This window comes from Falco punctatus (genome assembly GCF_963210335.1).
Source record: "Falco punctatus genome assembly, chromosome: 19".
NCBI classification, from domain to species: Eukaryota; Metazoa; Chordata; class Aves; order Falconiformes; family Falconidae; genus Falco; species Falco punctatus.
The window spans coordinates 3260818-3282861 of record NC_137599.1 but is presented as its reverse complement, the minus strand read 5'-3'; the positions used below and the strand labels follow the sequence as shown (position 1 = coordinate 3282861).

Below are 22044 nucleotides of genomic sequence, written 5' to 3'. Positions count from 1 at the left end.
CCTCGCTGCCCCCCACGGTTCCCTATCCCTCCCCGCTGCTCCCCATCCCTCCCCGCTGCTCCCCACGGCTCCCCATCCCTCCCTGCTGCTCCCCATCCCTCCCTGCTGCTCCCCATCCCTCCTCACTGCTCCCCATCTCCCCTCGCCGCTGTTCCCCACAGCTCCGCATCCCTCCCTGCTGCTCCCCACGGCTTCCCATCCATCCCCATGGCTCCCCATCCCTCTCCGCTGCTCCCCATTCATCCCCACAGCTCCCCATCCCTCCCTGCTGCTCCCTGCTGCTGCCCATCCCACCCCATCCACCCCCACGGCTCCCTATCCCTCCCTGCTGCTCCCCATCCACCCTCATCCCTCCCCATGGCTCCCCATCATTAATCCTCAGGAAAGCCCTTGGCGGAGCACACTGGGTGGGTTAGGGGGGCCCGGCGTTCCACTGAGACCTGGGCAGCATGCAGGGCTCTGGGTCGCGGCGGGGGCAATGGGATGGGGGTCCAATGGGGTCAAGGGCTGGGGTGCTGACCCCGCTGCTCTCCTAGTGGTGTTCCTGCCTGCACGGAGCCGATTCGAGTGTTCCTGCAGGCAGGCGGCTTTTGCTGAGTTACATGAGCTTGAGAAAACGGAAAGAAATCAAAGTACAAGTTGCTCTTTAAAGAAAAAAAATATAGCTACGTGTTTCTTGTTTTCTGGGTAGCTCTGCTAAGGTTATGGGGAGGGGGTGTCTCTTCTCCCCTTTGCAATTTTGACCACAGAGTTAACAGTGAGAAATCGAGGTGGGTTATTTCCAACAAGGAAAGAGCTTCAGAAATACGTGGTGCTTGAGGAGTCTGGGCGCAGGAGCGAGGGCTGGGAACAGACTCAGCATCAAACACAAATATTGATTCACCTGTGGGGTCCTCATCCTGCTCCCATCGGGGCTTCCCACGCGAAATTACCCTCACAAAATTTTCTTCTTTCTCAGCAAATCAGCTCGTTACCATTCCCTACCGTCACCTTGCCCCAAAACCCATTTAAAGAGCTGTTCTTTTTATTTGTGTCAAGGAAGCTGTTGTACCGTACACCCACAAAATGGTCCCTCCCAGCCCAGGCACACATGCAGCCAGTTTCTTCGGCTCCCAGCCTGCTAATCCTAATTACTTACGGGATTCAAGCTGAGTTTGACTCACTGCATCTTATTGATTTTTCCCAGGGCTGCAAAAAAAAGAGAAAGAAAAAGGTTGCGCGCTGACACGGCTTTATTTTGCCCTTGCTCTTTGTTTGGGGGTCAACTCCAACTTGTGTTTCTGCTGCACCCGCGACGCGAATGCGTGATGTTTTTTGTGTGAAATAAGGCTGGGGGGGAGCGACCTTTGCAGAGAAGCTGGTGGGTGGTGGTGCTTGGCTGCTGGATTTGGCTGTTTCGGGCTCGTGGAGAGGAGCTGCAGCAGCAAATGGAGCGTAACGCTGCTGTCGGACCGTTTCACGTGCGGATTTGGGACTGGTAGTAATTTATTTTTTTTTTGGTTGTCGTTACTGGCATTAACTTTCCAACTTGTGCTGGGCAGAGACAGGGGTCCAGCAGGTCCTCGTGGGCAGTTGTTCAGGTTGTCCCTAGGCACGTGGTGTGCACATACATGTGGGCACGCGTGTGTCTATGTGCTTCCATGCACTCGTTTTCCTCTGGTAACGTATCTCCGGTGTGTGGTGGTAGGTGCCTGTAGGAGAGCAGCCAGGCCAGGGGAACCGTGGATGATATTGAACTGGCACGGCTGCCAGGGCTCCTGCGAGGTGCTGGCATTGGTGTCACTGCAGCCTTGCCCCCCGGCTGTCTCCTGTGGAGCACTTTAATTTTTCTAATAATTTAAAACACAGCCTTTTGTCTGTGGGCTGTCTTCCCCTGTATCTCTGCAACGCGTAACGCTACTCAGGATATTTATCTGTAATACTCGTCAGGCAAAACAGGTTCAAAAAAACCCCAAATACCCCAAAACGTGCTTTTAGCCCTGTGGTCTCAAGTATGTAGGAAATGTTGTACAGCCACAAAAGTTTCAATTTTGAACCCATGCTGCTGGGTGCGGTGCCAGGGTGCTGGTGACCTTGGGGCTGGAGATGTGGGACCGTGGTGCTTTGGGTGGAGAAACGTGGTGGTTGCAAGGTGGGTGTGCGGTGGCCGCTCCCTGGGAGCGTTAAAACATCCTCCCCCCGCTGGGTTTTGAACACCTCTTCCAAAAAAAGTGAGGACTCAGGGGTCACCTGGCTTCGCTCCGACCCACGGTGGGCAGCGCAGGGTGGGACCACGCCTGGGTCCTGGTGCTGCGGTGAGTTTGCGGTTGTTAATTGGCTGCTTAATGAGGCTTCTTGTCCTCTCTGCCGTTGTGGGGGCTAATGGAGAAGGGAGACCATCCCCACCGAAAGCCTGGGTTTGGCTTCGGGGCTCCTTCGTCAGATGGTGGGACTGAGCTTTCCTGGAGGTTGTTTTGGGTGAATTTCCTTGTAAATGCAATGGTTGATTTTATGGCTGGGGGCTTGCTCTGAAAAATGTCCTGGGGAAAACATCTGTCCTCTGGTTTCAGCCATGAGACACCCAGGGGGGCGCGGGGGGCTTTGAGCTCCTCTGACAGCCTCAGCCTCCCCTTCAGAGTATTTTTAGACAAAGCTGTCATTTAATCTTGACCTCCAGTATGATGTGGGCTAGAAAATATCACTGCATTTCCAGCATCAAGCCGACGGTACGATTCACAAAGGGTTGGTTTTTTTAGCTCATTTTTGATTACACCTGACCTCGCTGGAATAATGAGTTGCTAACAAGTATTTTGAGCAAACATGAACTCTTCTGAAGTTTCTGCAGCGATGATGCTGCTGGTGGCTGTGCTGCCGGCACCAATGCTTTGATGGTCCATTCCAGCACCGTCTGATGTCCATAAGCTGGTAATGACTTCAGGGGCTGGATATTTAACATTGCTTTTTATTTTATTTTTTTTTTTCCCTTTTTCTGAGCGGGATGTTAGAACAAGTAGGCTGGCTGTTCCCACTCTTCTCCGAAGTGATTATATTAGCACAGCTTGGGTAGGAGTGGCGGAAATTACAGTGAAATACTAGCGGTAGGAAATAAAAATCTAATTAAAAAATAATGACAGATGTGTGTCATCCTCCAAACCCTGGGTATGACCAGCCTGGCCCCAGGGCAGCCGTGGTGGGGAGTTGCACACTTGTGCAGCTGTCGGCACAAGCGTGACGGGTGTTGTGCTCGGGGCTCCCAGAAGATAACGTGAGCAGAAAGAAGGTGGGGGGAGGCAAGGGGTTCTGACCTTTATAAATCTTGGGGGGTGGGGATGGTGGAGAACGTGGAAATGGTTGGGGTTTGAAAGTCCTCTTGGCCCCCCAGGAATTGCACCCCTGAAGTGAGACCCTCCTGCAAGTGGGGTGATTCCCCTTTTGCCCCCCTGAGCAAAGCTGGGAGGGACTGGCTGAAGCCCACATGGTTTCAGTGCTGGGGGGGCATTGGGGACAGCTGTGACACCGTCATGTGTGGTGGCTTGGGTCTCGCCACGGTGGTCTGTGTGCATCGCTCCGGCATGTCTGGGATGGCATCACTGAGAGAGGGGGGCTGCCACCAGCCTGGAGCCCCGCTCTGCCACCGAGCTGCCGGGTGGCCCCGGCCATGTCACTTGTCCTCTCCGAGCCCCTCATGGCTCTTCCCTGCTCTGCGGGGGCCCCGAATCCTGGGGAAGGGTCAGCCCAGCCCCGGCTGCGTGAGGCAGGCACCTGCCTTAGGTGCTTCAATAATAGAAATAATTAATTTTCACTGCTAATGGAGGAAATGCCGCACCATGAAAAGTGCGCATTGGCTTAGAGGCGATTCAAAAGGCTGGTAGAGATGGGAGCCCCTTAATTTTTTCCAAATGGGTTATTTCACTGGAGATGGTGAGAAAGCATCAATTTAAGTATCTTTTTTTTCTCTTTTCATTTCTGCCAGTCGCTCCCTGGCCATAATGAGTTGGAGTCGACTGTCATTTTTATGATTTAAACAATGCCTAGAATAAAGGCTGAACTAACGTGGGGCTCCGGTCTCCCCCCACCATACCAGAGGAGAAGGTGATGGTGGGGAGGGGCGGGCAGGGCTTTGGGGAGCAGAGCTCAGATCAGTGTTCAGCACTCGCTGCCTCCCTTCTGCTACTGCCCTGGGTCAGGATTAGCCCAGCTCATTCCCGAGCTCCTCCGTACCATACGCGGGGATCGGCGAGCTTTTGGCTGGGCTGCAGCAGCCCCAGCAGCGACACAGGGGCTGCTGAGCTGGTTGGGGTTTGATGGGGGCTCCGAAAGAGGGGAGGGCATCACTAAATGCTGATTTTTCAGATTATGAGCTGGCAGGTGGGGAGAGTTGGGAATGACGATCCAAGGGGAGGTGGGCTCGGTGCTTGTGGATATGGGGAGGAAAGATGCTTGATGGAGCAAGACCTGCATCCAGTTTTGCTCCTCGGGAATTGCTTCTGATACCAGTTGTGCAGGGTTAGCGCTTGCTGCAGCTCTTGGGGTGCTGGAGGCAGCTGAGCTGCCTTTCAAGGACCAGGTGCATCAGCGGGGGGGGGAGCCCAAGTAGGGGGAGATTATCTTGTCTGTGCTTCTGTTCTTGCTCCTCAACAAAAGGGCTTTGCCCTTCTCGGCTGCTGCATCGTGGAGAGCAAACTGGCCCTGTCTGATCGGAGGAGTGTTAGCCCAGAGCTGGGTTCGCTGGCGGGGGAGAAATGAGCGCTGTCCCCCCCTCCCCAGCCCGAGCAAATAATCGTGTTTGTGGCCATGCCCGGGAGTTTGCAGGGATGTCATCTGAGTTTATTTCAAGGCTTGTTCCCTGCCAGCTCAAGTCACGCAGCAAAAGGTTGTGACAAGGCTGTGCAGGGGAAGGAGGCAGCATGAAGCAGTGTCCTGCAAGCTGGTAGTGACTGGGGGCATGGGGGGGGGGGCTGTGTCAGCAGCTCGGGGGGCCACCTTCTCCAGCAGCACCCCATTACCATGGCCCACTGCCCACCCAGCCCCCTCCGCAAGGACCTGAGCTTGCCCAAGACAGAGCCCCTGTGCCTGCAGCAGTGCTGGAAGGGCCCCCCCGGCAGATGAGGAACAACCCCGCTGAGCATCCTGGAGATGTGCAGGAGAGCTGGGACACAGCAGGGAAATACTGGAGTCCCCAGTGTGTGCCCCATCCCCTTCCCTGAGCTGGGGCACCCTCTCCTCCCCGTGACCCTCCGGTCCCTGCAGCGATGCTGTGGAACAGCAGATCTGGCAGGAGGAGCCAGCCCTGCCTGGCCAGGCAACAGCCCCGGAGGGTTGCAGAAGTATTTTTAATTTGTCTGAGCTGACATGGTGTTGAGTGCTGTCTCCCTCGCAGAGGGACGTCTCTCTCCTACACGAGACAGCGGCTCCTTGCAGCCTGCCTTCCTCCGCCATGCACAGCAGAGATTAAATTGAACTGTCATCACCTTCGGGTGCAAGGGATGCTGCGGCGGGCAAAGCCTGGCGGTGGGGCTGGGGTGGCTCCTGTGCATCCTCCCGTGCATCCTCCTGAGCATCCTCCCGTGTGTGCCCCTGCTGCTCCCATTCCCCGGGTGGTTTTGGGACCTGCTGCAGGTGGGGGTTCAGGTGCAGAAGGGGAGCAGGGACCTGCAGGGCAGTGTGCTCCTTCCCTCCCCCCAACACCCCCCCCCCCTTCCCGTGCAGAGCTGACACTGCTGCTGCATGCTGGGGCCTTCCCCCCCTGTTCCCATGGGATGGGCACCACAGGGTGGGCAGGAGAGCCAGGGGCTGTGAGGGGATGGGGGTCTCCAGGGTCAGCAGCCTCGGAAACACCAGCATTCTGCATCCCTGCTGGAAAAGCGTGAGTCATTCCCTGGAGACTGAGAGACTGGCTTAAAGCAGAGAATGAAACTGAAATCTCATAAATATGTTTGGATTCGGGGATTTAATATTTTGGGGGGTAATATGGCTGGGGTTTCGGTCTCTTCTGTTCAGCTTCTTATAGTTGCAATGGCAAACCCTCAGGGAAACGCAGCTCCCGGCCGTGGGGCTGGATGTTAGCAGGGGGTGCCAGGGTCTGGCCCCTCGGCATTCCCGGCAGGAGCCGTGTGCCTCGGGTTTGGTTTGGCTGTCAAAGGCACGGGGCTGAAATGGAAACTGTGGCTCACGGGGCAGCAGCCACCCTCGTGCCACGCTGATGATAAATGTGCTCGTGCAGACAGGGCACCTGCCCGCCAAGCTCTCTAGGCATGTCACGGGGGAGAAAAATAGCAATGATCGAATCAAACCAAGATTACTGCTGCTGCATAGGAGTAAACAGAAATATTTCCATTTAAGTTCCTTTAGGAAGGGCTTCTGACATCCTGCAGGGATGCAAGGGCAGGGGTGCTCGTCAGGGTCGAGGACATCCTGTAAACACTGCCCCAAATCCACGTTAAAGCTGGAGGCTTCCAACAGGAATGTGAATTTATGGAGAAAAGGGAAAAAAGACAATTAAAAGACTATTTCATATGAAGCATTTCAGCTGTTTCCTGTAGCCTCCTGCCACAGGACCCCAGGCAGAGGCACACAGGGCAGGAGACCAGTGGGTTCAGCTGTGCCCCCCTGGCACATAGCAGGCAGAGCCCCCTGGCTTCCTCCAGCACCCATGGAGTTTGCCCAGTGCATCCTGGTTTCCCAGCCTTCTCCCTGGGCTGGGATCCCGGGGTCTCTATCCCTGCCACTCGACCCCTCGAAGGTGCCTGTGTTTGTCCCTGCTTCCCCTTTGCTTCTGTGAGGCTGCCAGGGTTTGGCATTAACGCAGGCGAGGATGCTCGCTGGGCACCGAGCTGGATGGCTGGTGGGGCTGGAGCTGCTCCTGGTGGGTTACCGACCCCTCCAGAGCCAGGGCCCTTTGTGAAGCCAAAGGACACAATAATCACAGCCCCTGCCCGGGGCTGGGGCAGGGTCCCCTTACCCTGTGCTGGGGGACGGCTGCCCATCAGCAAAATGCCCCACGGATCCCACCTGCCCCATCCCCATGGATTTCTGGCCATGCTTGGAGAGGGGCCCGACCCCGCTGCCATGGTTGGTTTGCCCAAGGGGGTTTTTGGTTCCTGCCTGGTCCCCATTGCTGCTTTTTGTGAGTGGGTTTGTTTTGCTGCTGTGGATTTTTCCTGCCTGGATCCCTTTGGCTTGTGATAATTGTAAGCAACGGCATTTGTATCTTCTGTGCTGGTGAAAGCGGAGGGGGAGGGATGGGCAGGAGCTTTTGCCAGATCCACCTGTTTTCCAGGGCTTTGCCTGGGGCTCCTTGGCATTCCCCATCCCTCTGTCCTGGGTTCGGGTGCCTCTCCCGCCAGGGCTGTGGGATCAGACTGGGCTGCTCCCTTTGGGAACCCGGGGGGGGGAGGAAAGCAAGCGTGTTCCTGGCTGGAGACCCACTGTCCTGCCCATGGATCCCAGTTTTGGGGAGCCGAGCACTGTCGCTCCCTGCCCTGGGACCACTGACCTTTGCAATCCCGCTCCGGCTGCTGCGAACCGGGAAGATGTGGCAGCCTCTTGCCTGAAAACTGATTAAAAAGGCTAAGTCCTCTTTTCTCGCTTGTATTAGCACAAGAATAAATAGTGCATATTTTCACCCCTGGGAGCCCCATCTCTGGTTTCACTCAGCTCCTGTTAGCATTAACCCTGGGCTGAGGTGGCCGGGCAGGAATGTCCCTAGAGCAGGAAGAGCCTCTTGCCCCAGGACATGTGGCAGAGCCTTAAGAGAGGAATTCACCGGGGGGCCGCTGGTCCCCTCCCTGGTGCGGAGCCAGCCAGAGACAGGTACAATGCAGCCCCTAATCCGAGCACATACCGTGGGGCCGCAGCCCTGGTCGATGCCTGACTCTGTGCCGGGAGCAGGTGGAGTCGGGTCCAAGAGCATCCTCCGGCACCCAGGTACCGTGTCGGGGCTGGGGAGGGGGGAAGGGTGTCCCCGCCGGGGGCTCCTGCAGGACAAGAGTGCTTTTTGGGATTTTAGTGTCCTCAGGTGCCTTGTTTGGGGGAAAGCAAAGGTGGCCTAAAATCCTATTTTTGGAAGAAGTTTAGAGGCTCTAAATTTTGCCTGCATTTAGTGCTAGAAGAAGGGGGGTTTTTGGTGTGAGCGGAGCCCCCGTGCTCGCTGGGGAGCCCCAGCGCCAGGGTGGGTGCCAGGTGCCGGTCCCAGTGCCGCTCCTGCAGCTACGGACCAGGAGCAGTGTGATGGGGCTTGGGCAGGAGCTCAGTCCAGGTGTTGGCAGAGGGGCTGGGACCTGGATTTTATAAGAGCTCGATGCCCGTGGGCAGGGCCGGGGAGCCGCTTTGCCCACCTGAGCTGCCCACGCGCATCCTGGCTCTGCCCAAACGCAGGGATACCCGTCCTGCCTGGATGCAAACGCTTTTGCAGCTTGCCCTGCCGCACGTGCTCAGCGCTCAGCCAAGGGACCCAGGGTGGGGGTTCCCCGGGGGGGGATGGGGGACCATGAGCCGGTCACCCCGTGCCCATCACCATTACCCCCTTGCACCGGGGGAAGGGATGCCTGCTGGGGAGCACAGCTCTCCACGCTCCCCTTCCCCAAGAGCTGGAGCCCCCATCGCCCAGCCGCTGGCCTCGTGGCCAAGCCATGGCCACCACCGCCACCACCGCCACCACCACGAGGCCTTCCCAGTGCCTGGCCACCGCTAGTGGCCACTGCCGCCGCTGGCTGCTGGGAGCATCGGTGGAGCCAGACAGTCCTCGCAGCAAGATGGCTGCTCCCAGGCTCCCGTGAGCGCGGGGCACCCGCCGGCTTTGTTCCCGCACCCGCCGCGCTCGGGGTCACGGCAGCGCCAAGGGCCACCGGCCCCATGCACCCAGCGGGGCTGCCGCGACGGGGCGGGGGCTGCCGCTCACTGCCTCCCACCAAGCTTTTTTAATAATTTTTATTTTATTTTATTGCTTTTGCATTGTTTGGCTGGGTTTGTTTTTGGTTTTGTGGTTTGTTTTTTTTTTTTTAATGTCTTTCTTTTTTTTCTTTTCTTTTTTTTTTTTTTTTTTCCTATTTAAAATACAAAAAAATCTGGGAAGTTTGCAAGCCCCCTCACCCTAAAGCTTATGGCAGCCTTTAAATGGTACGTATGTAGGGGAGGGTGGGCGTGCGGGGAGGGTGCGCAGGGCTGGGTGCTGGGGTCGCGCGCTGCTCCGCTCACCCTCCCCGTGGCAGGCGTTAGGTGACCGGCAGCCAGGGCTGATGCACGGGGGCGTGAGGCTCAGGGCAGAGCGGCTCGTCCTCTTGCAAGTAAATCCGGATCCTGCTCAAACTTCCCTGCGGACGCTGCTTGGGGGAACAGCAGGCTGGTGGGGGGGGGACCCTGGTGTCACCCCCGCACGCTGCCGGTCCCCGTGGCCAGCACGGCCGCAGCGGAGGGTGCTGGGGGCTGGGTGCACAGCAGGCGCTGCGGGAAGCGCCGCGGTGCTCTGCTCCATCCCACGCTCTCCCTGGCCCCGTGCTCCCCAGACACTAATTGTTCTTTTTTTTTTTTTTTTTTTTTTTTCTTCTTCTTTCCAAGGTTGCTAGAGCGAGCACTGGGGGCTACGTGTAGGTGGGCATGGGTTTGGGAGCAAATGGGGTCACTGGCATGGGGGGATGGAGGAGCCGGCCCCCCAGGGCTGTGCACTGCCCTGGTTGCAGCACGGCTGTTGGGTGGTGTGGGTCTGGGGGCAGGCTGAACCATAAGCAAGGCTGTCAAAGGTGACAGGGCTGTCCCTGCAGTGGGGGCACCTTCTCCTGCCCTGGGGACAAGCCCCAAGCCTCGCCGGGGCACGGCAGGGACACTGGCACTATCCCAGCCCTGGCAGAGCCTGCATCCCTGGGGAACATCTGATGGGTGCTGGCAACTGCAGAGGAAACTGAAACAAAATTCAGCAAGACAGATCGGGGCTTTGACTCTCACGTGGCAAGTCTGTCACAGTTTCCTAATTAACGCGCTTCCGAGGAGCTGCCGCTGTGGCCAAGCGCTCAGCGCCCGAGAAAGTGGCTGCAGCTTTGTGGGGACCTCCCGGCTGTGGGAGTTGTGCCCTGGATGCTCCGTAAGCAAGGTGTGGGACCAGGTGGGAGACCTGGCTCTGGGAAGCAAAGCAAAACCACGCTGAACAGGCTGAGAGCCGGGGGCAGTGAGAATCCCCGCGCCCCTCGCAAGCTTTGAAAATTTTGTGCTCCTCCGTGGGCAGCAAGAAAACTCCCAGCAGGGCCATGTCCTGGGGTTTCTCTCTGCCCCTTTGGAAGGATTTAATGCTGATGGTGGTCAGGGCTGAGGTTTGGGCTAGCAAAGCCCTGGTCCTTCTGTCCCTGCCTCCCTGCCCTGGCAGAGCGCGGGGTGGGAGCGGCCAGGGCTGGAAGCAGAAGGGTGATGCTCTGAAGATACACACGTGCCCGGTGAAATAGGACAGGGAGCCAGGACCGTGACGCACCTGGACGGCAGCAGTGGGAAATACGGGCTCTGAGGGTCCGCACCATGCCGAGGGTTTGCACCGCAGCACCCACCTCCGCAGGGTGAGGTGCTTGGTGCCTGGCCAGCACCTGGGAGATGCTGGTGCTGCCTGGTCCTGGCCAGCTCCTGCCTGGGGGCTGGTGTTTTCCTCTGGGGGGCTTCCAGGACTCTAATGCTGTTTTACCATGTTGCTCTGGTTTCTGTGATGGAAGAACATAAGCGGGAGCGCTGCTCCCATCTGGTGTGGCAGAAGGCTTTGGTATATCTGCTTTCCATCGGGAGGAGGACAGGGGTCCCTGAAAAGCTGGGTGCAGCCAGAAGAAACACCCAGAGCTGGAGGGGAAGGCGCACGGCTGGGGCTGGACCTGGGGGGACCAGCAAAGCAGTGAGCCAGGGCAGGCGGTTACTCCTGGGCACCCCGAGGAAGATGCTGGGGCTGAGGGTGGTCACCCCTTCCCCACCTACTGTCAGTAAAGGACGTTTCTCAGCCCCAGGGAGGGTGGCAGGGCGAAGGGAGCCCCGTGGCTGCTGTGCCGTGGCTGCTGTGCCGGTAGCTCCACCGCCAACCAGCCAGCGTCACCCAGGGCACCCCGAGGGGAACCCTTGCTCCATTTGCAACTCTGGGAGTTGGGATATTGCTCTGACGCCTGAATCATGAGGCTTTCCGCTTCTTCCTGAGGGCTGTGGTAACAGCTCTGGTTCTTGTGTGGTTTGTTCTTTAGAAAAACCCCAAGTTCCTTGTTGGTTTCTCAGCAAGTCACATGGACTGACAGGATTCCATGGCTTGCACTGCTGCTGAGTGTCCCTTTTCTTTCCTTTTTTGTCCATGTTTTGGTTCTCCCTCCTTCCCCACCTTGCGCTGGGTTCCTCCTCCTCTTCCCACCACCTTTATAGAGGCTCAGTTTGGTTTTTCAAACCAGTTCATGGAAGAATGCGAGGATTGGTCTGAGTGGGGCTTAAGTACGGGGAGGGGGTTAAGTGGATGCTTAAATACTTGAGCTACCTGGTTTAAATATGCATGTAAGTGCTTTTCGGCCTCAAGCTCCAGAGCCCTGGCTGGAGCTGGTCCTGTGCATCAGCCACCCCCGGGAGGGATGCTGGGCTGAGGTGCTGATTGCGCAGGGCACAGCCCTGCTGCCACGGGACATGATGTGGCTTTGCCAGTTCCCTGGGACGGGGACAAACAAGGGAGGAATGAAAAGCTACACGTGTGCAGACGAGCACGTGGGCACTCGCCGTCAGCAGCAGGTGCTGCACCTCGAGGGGGCCAAACGCTCGTTTGCGGGTGCTTGGTCCAAAGCCACCTTTGAACCTTCCACACCTTCCCAGTATCGGCTGCAGCATGGAGGTCTGGTCCGATGGGAAGTGTGTGTGGGTGTCCCTGTGCGTACGAGGAGGAATGTGCGTGTGTGCCAGTGCCACTGCTGACACCAAGAGCTGCTGGTGACACCCGTGAGGCACATGGGGGGGGTCCCCCCATGCGGTGCTGGGGCTGTCACACAGCCCTGCCTGCCCTGAGCGCTGCTGCCGCAGCTCTTCGTTAGCAGCCGAGAATAAACGATGTGCAGAGGCTGAGGTTTGCAGAGCCCTAATCCCTTTCCCTTGTGTCTCTTTCATCTCCAGTCGGACCAGGAGAGTTGTAATAGACCTTCTTACTAAATTAAATGTAGAGGCTGCTCCTCCAAGGCACGTTTCAGTTCAACCGTAGTGTTTGATTTCCCAGCCACAGCAATATGGTGCCTCCAGGGAAAAAGCCAGCTGGGGAAACTTCCAATTCCAATAAAAAGTGTAAGCGCTATTTCAATGAGCACTGGAAGGAAGAATTTACCTGGCTGGAGTTTGACTATGAGCGGAAACTCATGTTTTGCATAGAGTGTCGGCAGGCGCTGGTGAAGAACAAGCACGGTAAAGCGGAGAACGCCTTTACCGTGGGCACGGACAACTTCCAGCGCCACGCTCTGCTGCGGCACGTCACCTCCGGCGCGCATCGCCAGGCGCTGGCGGTGAACCGGGAGCAGCTGGCTTTCGAGACCCGTGTCCACAGCCACCCGGAGCTGCGCTCGGTCATCAAGGTGGAGGTGAACCCGGCGAAGGTGGCCGTCCTCACCACTGTCTACTGGATGGCGAAGGAGGAGATCCCCGATGAGAAGTGCTCCTCGCTGCTCGACTTCCAGAAGTTCAACCTGTGCCAGGCGCTGCTGGCCTCTGAGCACAGCGAGTACTACCACCCCAGCAGCGTCAGGGAGATGCAGGTGTGTATGCGGGGCTGGGGGCTCTGCACCCACCTTCGATGGGTGCTGCATGGCTGCCTGCCCAGCTGCCTGCGCCCGCCGTGTTCGGGGCCAGGTGTCGGCACTGCCTGGCTGCAGCAGGGAGCTCCATGCTTCCCAGCGCCCCATCAAACGTCGCCAGCACCCGCTTGGCTTTGGTTTGGATGCTGCATGTGTGAACGGGTGCCTTAAGCGTAAGCTCCCACCCCAGGGGTCCCGGTGAAGCACAGGGAGCAAGTGTGTGCTCTGCCTGGGTTATCTTTGTGGCAGGGATCGCTGGAGCCTCCCGGTGCTGGGAGCCCAGGAGGGATGGAGCTGGGTGCCGTGGCGTGGGGCAGGGAGCTGGTGTCCCTGACTCGAAGGCAGAGCAGGAGCTGGGGCCGTTGGCTGCTCAGGAGCACTGAGAGCCTCTGCGTCAGCATTTGCTGATGGGCACAGCTCCGTCCCTGTCCTTGGACAGGTAAGCGTGCCCGTGGCATCAGGGCACATCCATGATGTGCTTGGGACCACCAGCCCAGTCCACAAAGCCAGGCTGCGCTGGGGCATGCTCTAGACCCACGGGGAGCCAGGCGATGCTCCTGTTCTCCAGGAGCTTCCGTGGCGACTGAAGGTTCCTCCACATTAAACATCAATGTGGCACTTTCCTGGTGTCATTCCCTGATTTGACAGACCAGGAGAAGGTGATGGGCTCCATCAAAGGAACCTCAGGCTCGTGGTCATGCATGTGCTTCCAGCCACACAGGGCGAGCAGGAGCATCCTCTCCCGTCTGAGCCTGCCAGGCTGCTTGGAGGATAAATTAGCACATGAGCACTGTGGGTTTCTCTGCTTTTTGCCCTCAACTGGATGATCAGAAAGATCAAGTAGCTAGAGAATTTAGAAAGGATTTTCTTAATTTTACAAATGCTTCATGCCTGTTAAAATGAAATTAAATTTTTACTGAGTCTTGGCCATTTGCCAGGCTTGTTAGATCTCTGAAGAGCCTTATTTTGCTGCAGTTAGACTAAATCTACTAATTAGATTTCTCAGCCTGAAGTGCTACTTACATCGTCCACACACACCTAGGAAGTTTTCCCTTCAAACTGGGGCGTTTGCCTGAAATGGGGGGAACTGGGTAAAGAAGGAGAAGATGCAGCAGCTTTTGACTGCTGCTCCTGCCCGTGCTGGGCTTGTAAAACACGAACGTAATTGCTGAAGTTTGAACCGAGGCGGCGAGTTGTCGGTGTCCTGCCTTGCTCCCGGCACGGGCAGGGTCTCGGGAAGCGGGTGACGGGGTGGCGGTGGCTCGGTGCTGCTGGGGGCTTCTTCCCCCAGCTCTGGGCAGGGACCCTCGAGCATCTCTGCAGCTTCACCCGGTGCTTGGGCTGCAGGCCAGGAGTAGGAGGAGACCGTATATCAGGGGAAACGGCATTTCCAGCTTGTATATGTCCTCGTATGTACAGATCGCGTAAGGGCTGTTCACCTCGGGACCTTGCGCCGCTTTTGGGGCGATCCGAGGGCGGGAGCCTTGCAGCTCGCTCAGCGCCGGGTGCTGTGCATCTCCCGCCTGTTTTTGAAGTTCATTTGTGTTTCTCTTTCCCTCCCCGCCTGCCCTGCGCACCTCCTTTAACTGGCTCAGGCAGCGATCGCCAAAGTCCTGCACAACGAGGACAGGCACAGGATAAAAGCCTCGCCGTTTGTTGGGCTGGTGGTGGACGAGACGGTGGATGTCCTGGAGCACCGCAGCCTCGCCATGTTCACCACCACCGTCTCCCCCTGCAACGGGCAGACCTCTGCCACCTTCCTGGGGAGCTTCGAGCTGCCTGCTGGGGAGGCCTCCACGGTGGCAGGCAAGGTAGGCGAGGTGATGCGCTCCTTTGGCATCCCCACCATGAAGATCACCTGGCTCAGTGCTGACAGCACCTCACTGGTGGCCGAGCGGCTGAGCGGGGTGGGGACCGCGCTGACCTCCTTCTGCCCGCTCCTCACGGAGATGCACTGCCTGTCCCACGGGAGCTCCCTGCTGCCAGCCAAGAGCATCGTCAGCATCGAATACCTCCAGAAATACGAGACCACCGTGGATGCTGTCTACAGGCTCTACTCCAGCTTCAGGGGAGAAAGCAACGGCCTGCAGGAGCTGCGGAGTGTCCTGGACCTCTGTGAGATAGACCTCGGGAGCCCCAAAGCCATCCACTGGACTTCTATTTTCCCAGCCGTGGAAGCCATTGATTCCTCGTGGCCCACGCTGGTGCTGCTGCTGGAGAGCGAGGCGGCACAGTCGCCGGTGGCCCACGGCCTCTGTGAAGAGCTCAAGAACTTCCAGTTTGTGGCCTTCACCAAGATCCTCTTGGACGTCCTCCCCATCTTCCAGAAACTCAGCCACTTCTTCCAGATTGAGGACTTTGACCTCTCCATCCTGAAGCCCATCGTCTCCGCCACGGCTACCACCCTGCAGGCCCAGAAGAGTGCCAGCGGCCAGAACCTCCAGGAGTTCCTCAACGAGATGAACGAGCACCCACGGGATGACCGGGAGGGCGAGAGCCGCCTCTATTACAAGGGCGTTGAGTTGGCCAACTGCTCCAAGGTGCATTTGAAGCACTTTGAGCGCTTGAAGGAGAGCTACTTGGAGAGCGTGCGGGGCAACCTGCTGGACAGGTTCCCCAGCAGCATCCTGGAGGCCATCAGCTCCTTCTCTGCCATCTTCAACCCCAAGTGCTACCCTCAGTCTTTGGAGGACATTGGCAGCTACGGGGTCAGCGAGCTGAATTTCCTCCTACAGGCTTACTCCCGGGTGGTGGTGAGCGAGAGGGCCCTGAGCGATTTCCCCCTCTTCAAGCGCATCGTCTTCAGCCTCAGCCAGCTCTCCTTCAAGGACCTCTGCGTCAAGCTGGTCTACAGCAACTCCGAGATGCATGAGCTCTTCCCGGACTTTGCTGTCCTTGCAGCCATTGCCCTGGCCTTGCCTCTGGGCTCGGTCCTCGCCAAGAAGATCAGCCGGGGCCGGGAATTGCTGAAGCGTGGCCGGTCACGCCAGGCGAAGGACGAGGGGCTCTCTGACCTCATGAAGATCGCCATCGACGGGCCAGCCATCAACGAGTTTGACTTTGCGTTGGCCATCGAGTACTACGAGAGCATGAGGGAGTCCGGCTTCATCGTGGCGCAGGTGAAGTGAGCGATGCCGGCGAAGGCAGAGCCCTGCGGGCAGGGAGCTGGGTCCTGCGGGCAGCCCCCAGCACCGGCTCGACGCCACCTTTCCCCACCGATGGTCACTGCCGGGGCCGGGCAGCCGCCGCCGGTGCTTGGTGACCTGCTCCGTGCTGGGAAGAGGAGACGGGATCCTTCACAAAGCTGTGCCAGTCCCATGACCACCCCTCCCTCATCCCCCAAACACCCGGCTGAATTGGCCAGAATTTAAAAACTTGTGGCCACCTGAAATCCCAAAATACGATGAGTTGTTTTTTTTTTCAAGGGTTCGTTATTTTTTTGTTTTAGGGAGGTGAAGGCAAAACTTCTTTTGAGCTCAAATGTCACATCGCCTTTGCACAATGATACCCAGCAGCTTTTCCTTAATGCTCTGCAAAAATATCTGATTTTTGTTGTTTTGGAGCCTCAAGAATGAATTCAGAAACAGCAGCGCATCTTTCTAGCTCCGCGGCAAGCCCCAAAATGCCTGGTGGTGTCTTGTTGGTATTCCTTGCGCACAGCACAAAATATTTTTAGCAGTGGCATCAAGTCATGAACATTTCAAGAGCAAGAGATTTAGAGAATGATACTGTAATCATCGAGGAAATAGTAACTTTAAAATGCATCAATATGTATATATGTGTATGTGTATATATATAAAAATATATATATAAGTATATATATTAAAAAGGTCTATCTTAATTTTCCTAGCGTTTAAAATACAAAGATATCTAAAAGGACTTTTTTTTTTTTTTTTTTTTTTTTGCAATGACAGAATAAATTATAAGCAGGGAGCCAAAAATAATAAGTAGTGAACTCCTGGTCTTTCCAAAATGTCATCACGTACCTACGTTCCCTTCGCACCCTGAGCTCTTTGCAACCTTGCAACCAAAGAAAGAGCCTTTTACCATCTGCTTTTGGGACAGATGTGAGTTGTTTAGCCCGTGGTTTTCCTTTGAAGCATTCCTTTTACCCCGCGGCGAGCGATGCTTCGGGGACCTGGAGTGGGCAGGGGCTGGGGCTCCTCCGCCACCGGCGTCGGGGTGCGCGAGCACAGTGGCGAGCGGGGCGGTGGTGCTGTGTGGCACGGCCGGGGGTTATGGGGCTTCTCTGGTTTGAACTCAGAGGGATGTTTTCTTGGGGTGGGGGAGAAGACCCTCCTTGACCGGTTTTAATCTGCAATAAAGCCAACGCAGCAGCCTGAACATCACATCGGTTTAATTCCTGAGCGCCGGGTGCTCCCGGGGAATTCGGCTCCACTCCTTCCCTGGGTAAGTTCACGCTGTCCCACAGGTGCTGGGTCTGTGTCGGGCAGGATTTGACCCCATTGTCCATAATGATGGTCCCCCTTGGTCCCATGCGGTTGCCTCTGGCTGGGACTTGTGATGCAGCCACATGGAAGGGCTGCGTTGGGGAGGGTGTCTTGCTGCTCCCCCTCCTCCTTGCCCCGGGCAGAGGGACCTTCCTCCAACCCAGCCCTGGTGTGTGGAGCCCCTCCAGCCCTGGGGTGGCCCGAGGGGTTGCACAGCCCCGGGAGCAGTGCTTGGCCGGCGCAGTTGCCTCGCCTGCGGGGGTTTGCCATTTGCCCACCCCAGCCGGTGCCGTGCCCCCAGATGCCCATGTCAGATGGGGGGACAGGGTGTTTGGGGGTGCCTGGTGGTCTCGCAGGTTCCCATGGGCGCACTGTGCCCTGTGCCTGCAGCGGAGGCAGGGAGAGCCGGGATTTCCGTCCTCGGGGCTGGTGGCAGGTCACCGCTGATGGCCCAGAGGCTGTGTCCTGTGTCCTTCCAGCTGATCCATAAGGTGGAGATGCTGCGTTGGTGGCAAGTGTGTCTGGGTGAAAGCTGCTCACTCACAAGCATCCCTGGGTTTGGCTCTGTGTTTCTTGGCGTGCCCGTGTCCTGCGAGCTGGGCTTTGCTGCGACTGCTTTCTGGCCAGACGGTGCCTGTAGAGTGGCTGCCGAAGGCTGGAGATAGGAGGGTTGGGCAGGATGGTGCTCACAACGTGCACTCTCCTGTTCCCAGGGGGACTGGGAAGCAGCATCGGCACCGGAGCGCGTGGCACAGAGCAGCTCTGCAGCCCCCAGCTGGAGGGGCCTTTGACCCTTCCCGTCGGAAAGTGGGCAGGATGGAGGGGCTGTGCTCAGCCAAGGCAGGGGCTGTGGGGGCCAGGAGCGTCAGGGCAGCCGCAGCATCGCTGTCTCAGGGCCAGCAGCTCCGCTGTGGTGCCGGTCGGGTTTGTGGAGTCTGGTGGCTCCAGCGTGGTGCGATCTGTTCATCGCTGGTCCAGACCCAGAGCAGTGCCGGGGCTGCTCTGGTACTGCGGTCCTGGTCCAGCATCGCGACTGGGTGTTGCTTTTCTCCTGCCGGCAGCCTTTGGAGCACACACGTGTTTCCCAAAGAGTCTCCTGGAAAGAGCTGGAGGGAATTCAGCTCATGCTTGGCCGGAGACAAAAGCTTTAAAGCCCTGGGTAAGGGATTTGAGACACCACCAAAATTTGTTGAGAACACCTACCAAACGGGAGGGAGCCAGACTGCTCCTGTGTGAATAAACAGCTCCCGTCTCCATCTGTCCTGTGCAGACTCCGCACCAGATGCTCTTTCGAGGCAGCCGGCGCCTACGGAGATGGGTCCTTGGCAGATTCTCGTGTTGGTAGGAAAACCCACAGCGATGTCTCCGCCGTTTTCCAAGGCATTTCTTGGAGGTTCGCACGTGTGTAACGTTAGAGCACAACAGTCACTCTGCTGTGCCTCACAGGGGACCTGGGAGCAAACCCGGTGCAGATGTGCGTGTAGGCGCTGTGTGGGGCGAGGAGGTGGGGGGCACAGGCTGGGGACGGCGGCCAGGCATGGTCCCGGTGGGTTTGGTTGAAGGAAAGACTGAAACATGTCTTTAAATTCCAAGGGACCCCTTCCCGAGTCGCGTGTCTGCAGGGCAGGAGCTGGGTTGGGAAGGGATGAGCTGAGGGCGCTGAGCTGAGCCCCAGGCAGAGGATGCGCAGTGCTGCGGCGCTGATGCCGTGTGGTTTGGTGTCTTCTGGCCAGGCCTGGATGCTCAGTTAAGAACATCCATGCACCCTCCCTGCGGAGCTGGGGGAGGGTGGGCACAGGGTGCTCATGCCGGGAACGTGGGGCTTGTGCGCCCCTCAAAACGCTCCGGAGCCCCGAGCATGTCCCGGACCCGCAGGACCCGCAGTGCCGGAGCAGGGGTGCCTGCTGCAGAGGTGGGGGCTTCTTTGCCAAAACTGGGGGCGGGATGATGACAGCGCTGTGGCAGAGGACAGTCCCGCTCCGGAACTGCAGGCTGAGCATCTGGGGATGCCATTCACCAGCAAAGCCCACCCTGCCGGTGGCCGTGCCCGTCACCGCGGGCAAGGTCGTGTCATCCTATACAGACCTGCGGGCCCTGCCACTCTCCCCGGAACAAATCCCCTTAATTGAGTGTCTAATTAATACCTAAAAATACAGCCCGCAGCTGCTGCCGGAATCTGCCCTGCAGCAAAGGTGAGGCACCGGATCCGCAGTGATGCGGCCCCGTAACCTTGGGAAGATGCCCCAAGAGCATCGTGCGGGTACCCGGTGCCCTGGGGGGTGCTGTAGCGTGTTGGGGTGGCTCTCTTCGTGCCAGGGTGGCTCTCTCTATGCTCGGGTAGCTCGCTCCTCACCGGGGAGCTCTGCTGGCACTGGGTCTGTGGCTGCAAACTCATCTGCCCGCTCCCTGCGTGTGGCACTTGGGTTTTTGTGATCATATGAGGTTCAGGCAAAGCGGAGCTGATGGAGCCTCTGTCACTGTGCCATGCAGCTGCTGTCCTGTTTGCCCTCGGTGGCCGGGGATGGCCAGCCGTGCCGGCTGCAGCGCATCCCTCCCGCGGCAGGCACTGGCTTTCCTCCTTCTGATGCCTGCAGGCGCTGTGGCCGCTCCTCGCAGGGTGCCTCAATGACGATGATGATGCTGTTGGAGGCTTTCATCCCTTTTCCTGCTCCTGAGGGTCTTGTCTACTTCAGTGGCAAAACCGGGAGGGAGAGATCCTGCCCCCTCTGCCGGGTCCTGTCTCGGCTGGGATTTCTGGGCTCTTGACCCCTGGGCTGCAGACCCAGCCCAGGAATATGTTTAATCCACAGATTTGGGCTCAGGGATGTGCCAGAGTGGCTTGGTGTGGCTTGTCTTTACTGTGGTGGTGGGCAGTGGTGGGCAGCCCTGGGACCCTGTGCCCCCCCAGCCCCCCAGGGAGCAAACCCCTCGGCTGCGGGGCTGTGCAGCAGCAGCAGCTGGGTTTTGCTGGTGCAGCAAACTCCCTGCGTTGGGTTCCTGGTGATGGGGGAGGAGGCATTTGCCTGCCCTCTTGTTCCTCTCGGTGGTAAATGTAAAATATATACATTTTTTTATTATTTATTTAATCTTTTTTTTAAGGCTAGTGCATTCAGTGTAAACCATACTGACAAAGGCAAGTGGAAACCCTTGCAACCCAATCCCAAATGCCCGGGCCAGCCGTCTCAGATGATTTGATGCAGAAATACTGTTTCACGCCTCAGAAGGTTAATTATGCATCGTTCACCCATTTCTGCTTGCCTTTGCTCCCTCTCTCCTGGCTGTTGCAATAATTTTATTTATTTATTTTTAAACAGTTTCACAGATTTCCCTTCTGGGCGACTCTGGAATTAACTCGATCAATGCACGCCTGATGAAGCAAAATGTAATTTTTCCCCGGAGTCAAGCCTGACTCCGGGACGGCTCCGGTGCCGCTGAAGAGCCGCCCGTGTGCGCTCTCCCAGAAAGAGGTCGTTACTGCCCGCAGGGCGAGCACTGGCTGCTCAAATTCTGAAAATCTTTCAAACTTTGCATTTCAGATTCGTAGCTCAGCTCCTGCACCAGCCTGGTTTCTGCCGGCGGAGGGTCAGGTGCCGAGCAAAAAGCAAAGCGCACATGGGAGAGCAGCACCAAACCCACTGCTGGGCGGGGGTCCCCACCCTGCACAGCGGGGTGAGGGGGGCTGCAGGGGGGGCGAGTGCCTCGGCATGGTCGCGACGTGGCACCGGTGACCGCGGCTCCCGGTCGGTGGTTCTGCGGGAGCACTCCATCCCTTGGGCACTGACCGCTTTCGTCCTCCCACGAGGGACTGCTGCTGTTCTTGGCAGCTGCCTTTGAGGTGAAAAAGAGCAAAAGAGCCCAGAAATAATAAAAAAAAAAACAGGAACAGTGGCCTTGACCTTGTTCCAGGCAGCGGGACAGGGCTGCCCAGGTGGGCTGGAGGAGGGAGAAGGTGTGAATGCGAGATGCAAATGAGCTTTTTCCAGCTCACAGCGTTTTGAAACCTTATTTATTGTATTTTATTCATTTTTTTTCTTTAACTTTTCTGCTCTCCGAGCTGTGCACAGGCACACGACCCCAGCCCAGGCCCTCCGTGGGTCAGAGGATGCTTTCCCAGCAGGGGGATGGATGAATCCGGGTGGAAAACCTCAGCCCTCGGGCTGCTGAGCGGGGCGAAGCGCTGGGACGGGGAGCAGGCTGGAGAGAGATCCCCTCTGTGCAGCCTTCCCTCCTTCCCAGGGGCGTTTTTCTTTTAAACAGAAAATTATTAATAACTCCAGGCTATTTTTAAATCACACGCCGGAGCTCGCGGCTGGTTTGCGGGGGACGATGCGAGGCAGGTGGCAATGCCTGGCCGGGGAGCGGGTGGCTCCAGTGCAGGAGCCAGCGGCTTAGAGTTGGGGGGAGCCCATCCCTGGGGATTTCCCCCCAGAATACCTGTGGAGGGGCACCCACACGGCTTGGAGGGTCGCAGGGGTACCCCAAATTCAACACCTTTGCAAAGCCGTGGCGGGGGCTGCTCAGCTCTCTGCCCCCCACCTGGCACGTGCTGGGGTGCGTGGGGCTGGGATGCTCCTTCGGCTGCTGCTGGCACCGAAAAAAATTCCCAGCTTCGGTAAGGGGGAGCCAGCGTGGGGAGCCCAGGGCTGCGGGGGCTCCCGTGGGAGAGCCTGGGGAAGGGGCTGCTGCCCCAGGGGAGGTTTTGAACCTTTCAGAGGGTTCAAAGCGAATTCCCGCACATCTGCTCTGCCGCAAAGATGCTGCGTTGGGCTTCAAACTGGCATGCTGGTTTTGAGCCCCAAAGGCAGAGCGGTGCCCAGGGGCCCCCCCCAGGCTGGGACCTTTCACCG

The 22044-nt window shown here is 57.8% G+C and overlaps 2 protein-coding genes across 10 annotated transcripts in view; both read left to right on the top strand.

Moving 5' to 3' along the window:
• The window catches only part of ZNF385C (zinc finger protein 385C), an 80921-nt gene that overhangs the window by 44036 nt on the left and 14841 nt on the right, over positions 1-22044 (top strand). Inside the window, exon 1 of one of the 8 annotated variants that reach the window (XM_080369193.1) lies at positions 79-3259. The exons of the other annotated variants lie outside the window; for them this stretch is intronic. The gene's annotated coding sequence lies outside the window, so the exon portion shown is untranslated. Of the gene's footprint in view, positions 1-78; positions 3260-22044 lie in introns of those variants that run through there. 8 annotated transcript variants of the gene reach the window in all.
• Positions 3268-19025, top strand: LOC308055324 (uncharacterized protein C17orf113). Of its 2 annotated transcripts, XM_080369181.1 has the most exons (3): positions 3268-9096; positions 12079-12707; positions 14342-19025. In XM_080369181.1, exons 2-3 carry the CDS (start codon positions 12189-12191, stop codon positions 15872-15874), a joined length of 2052 nt encoding a protein of 683 aa, XP_080225307.1. In that variant the 5' UTR covers positions 3268-9096; positions 12079-12188; the 3' UTR covers positions 15875-19025. The 2 variants fall into 2 exon arrangements, with proteins under 2 accessions (XP_080225307.1, XP_080225306.1); XM_080369180.1 differs by lacking the exon at positions 3268-9096 and having other exon boundaries at positions 10328-12707.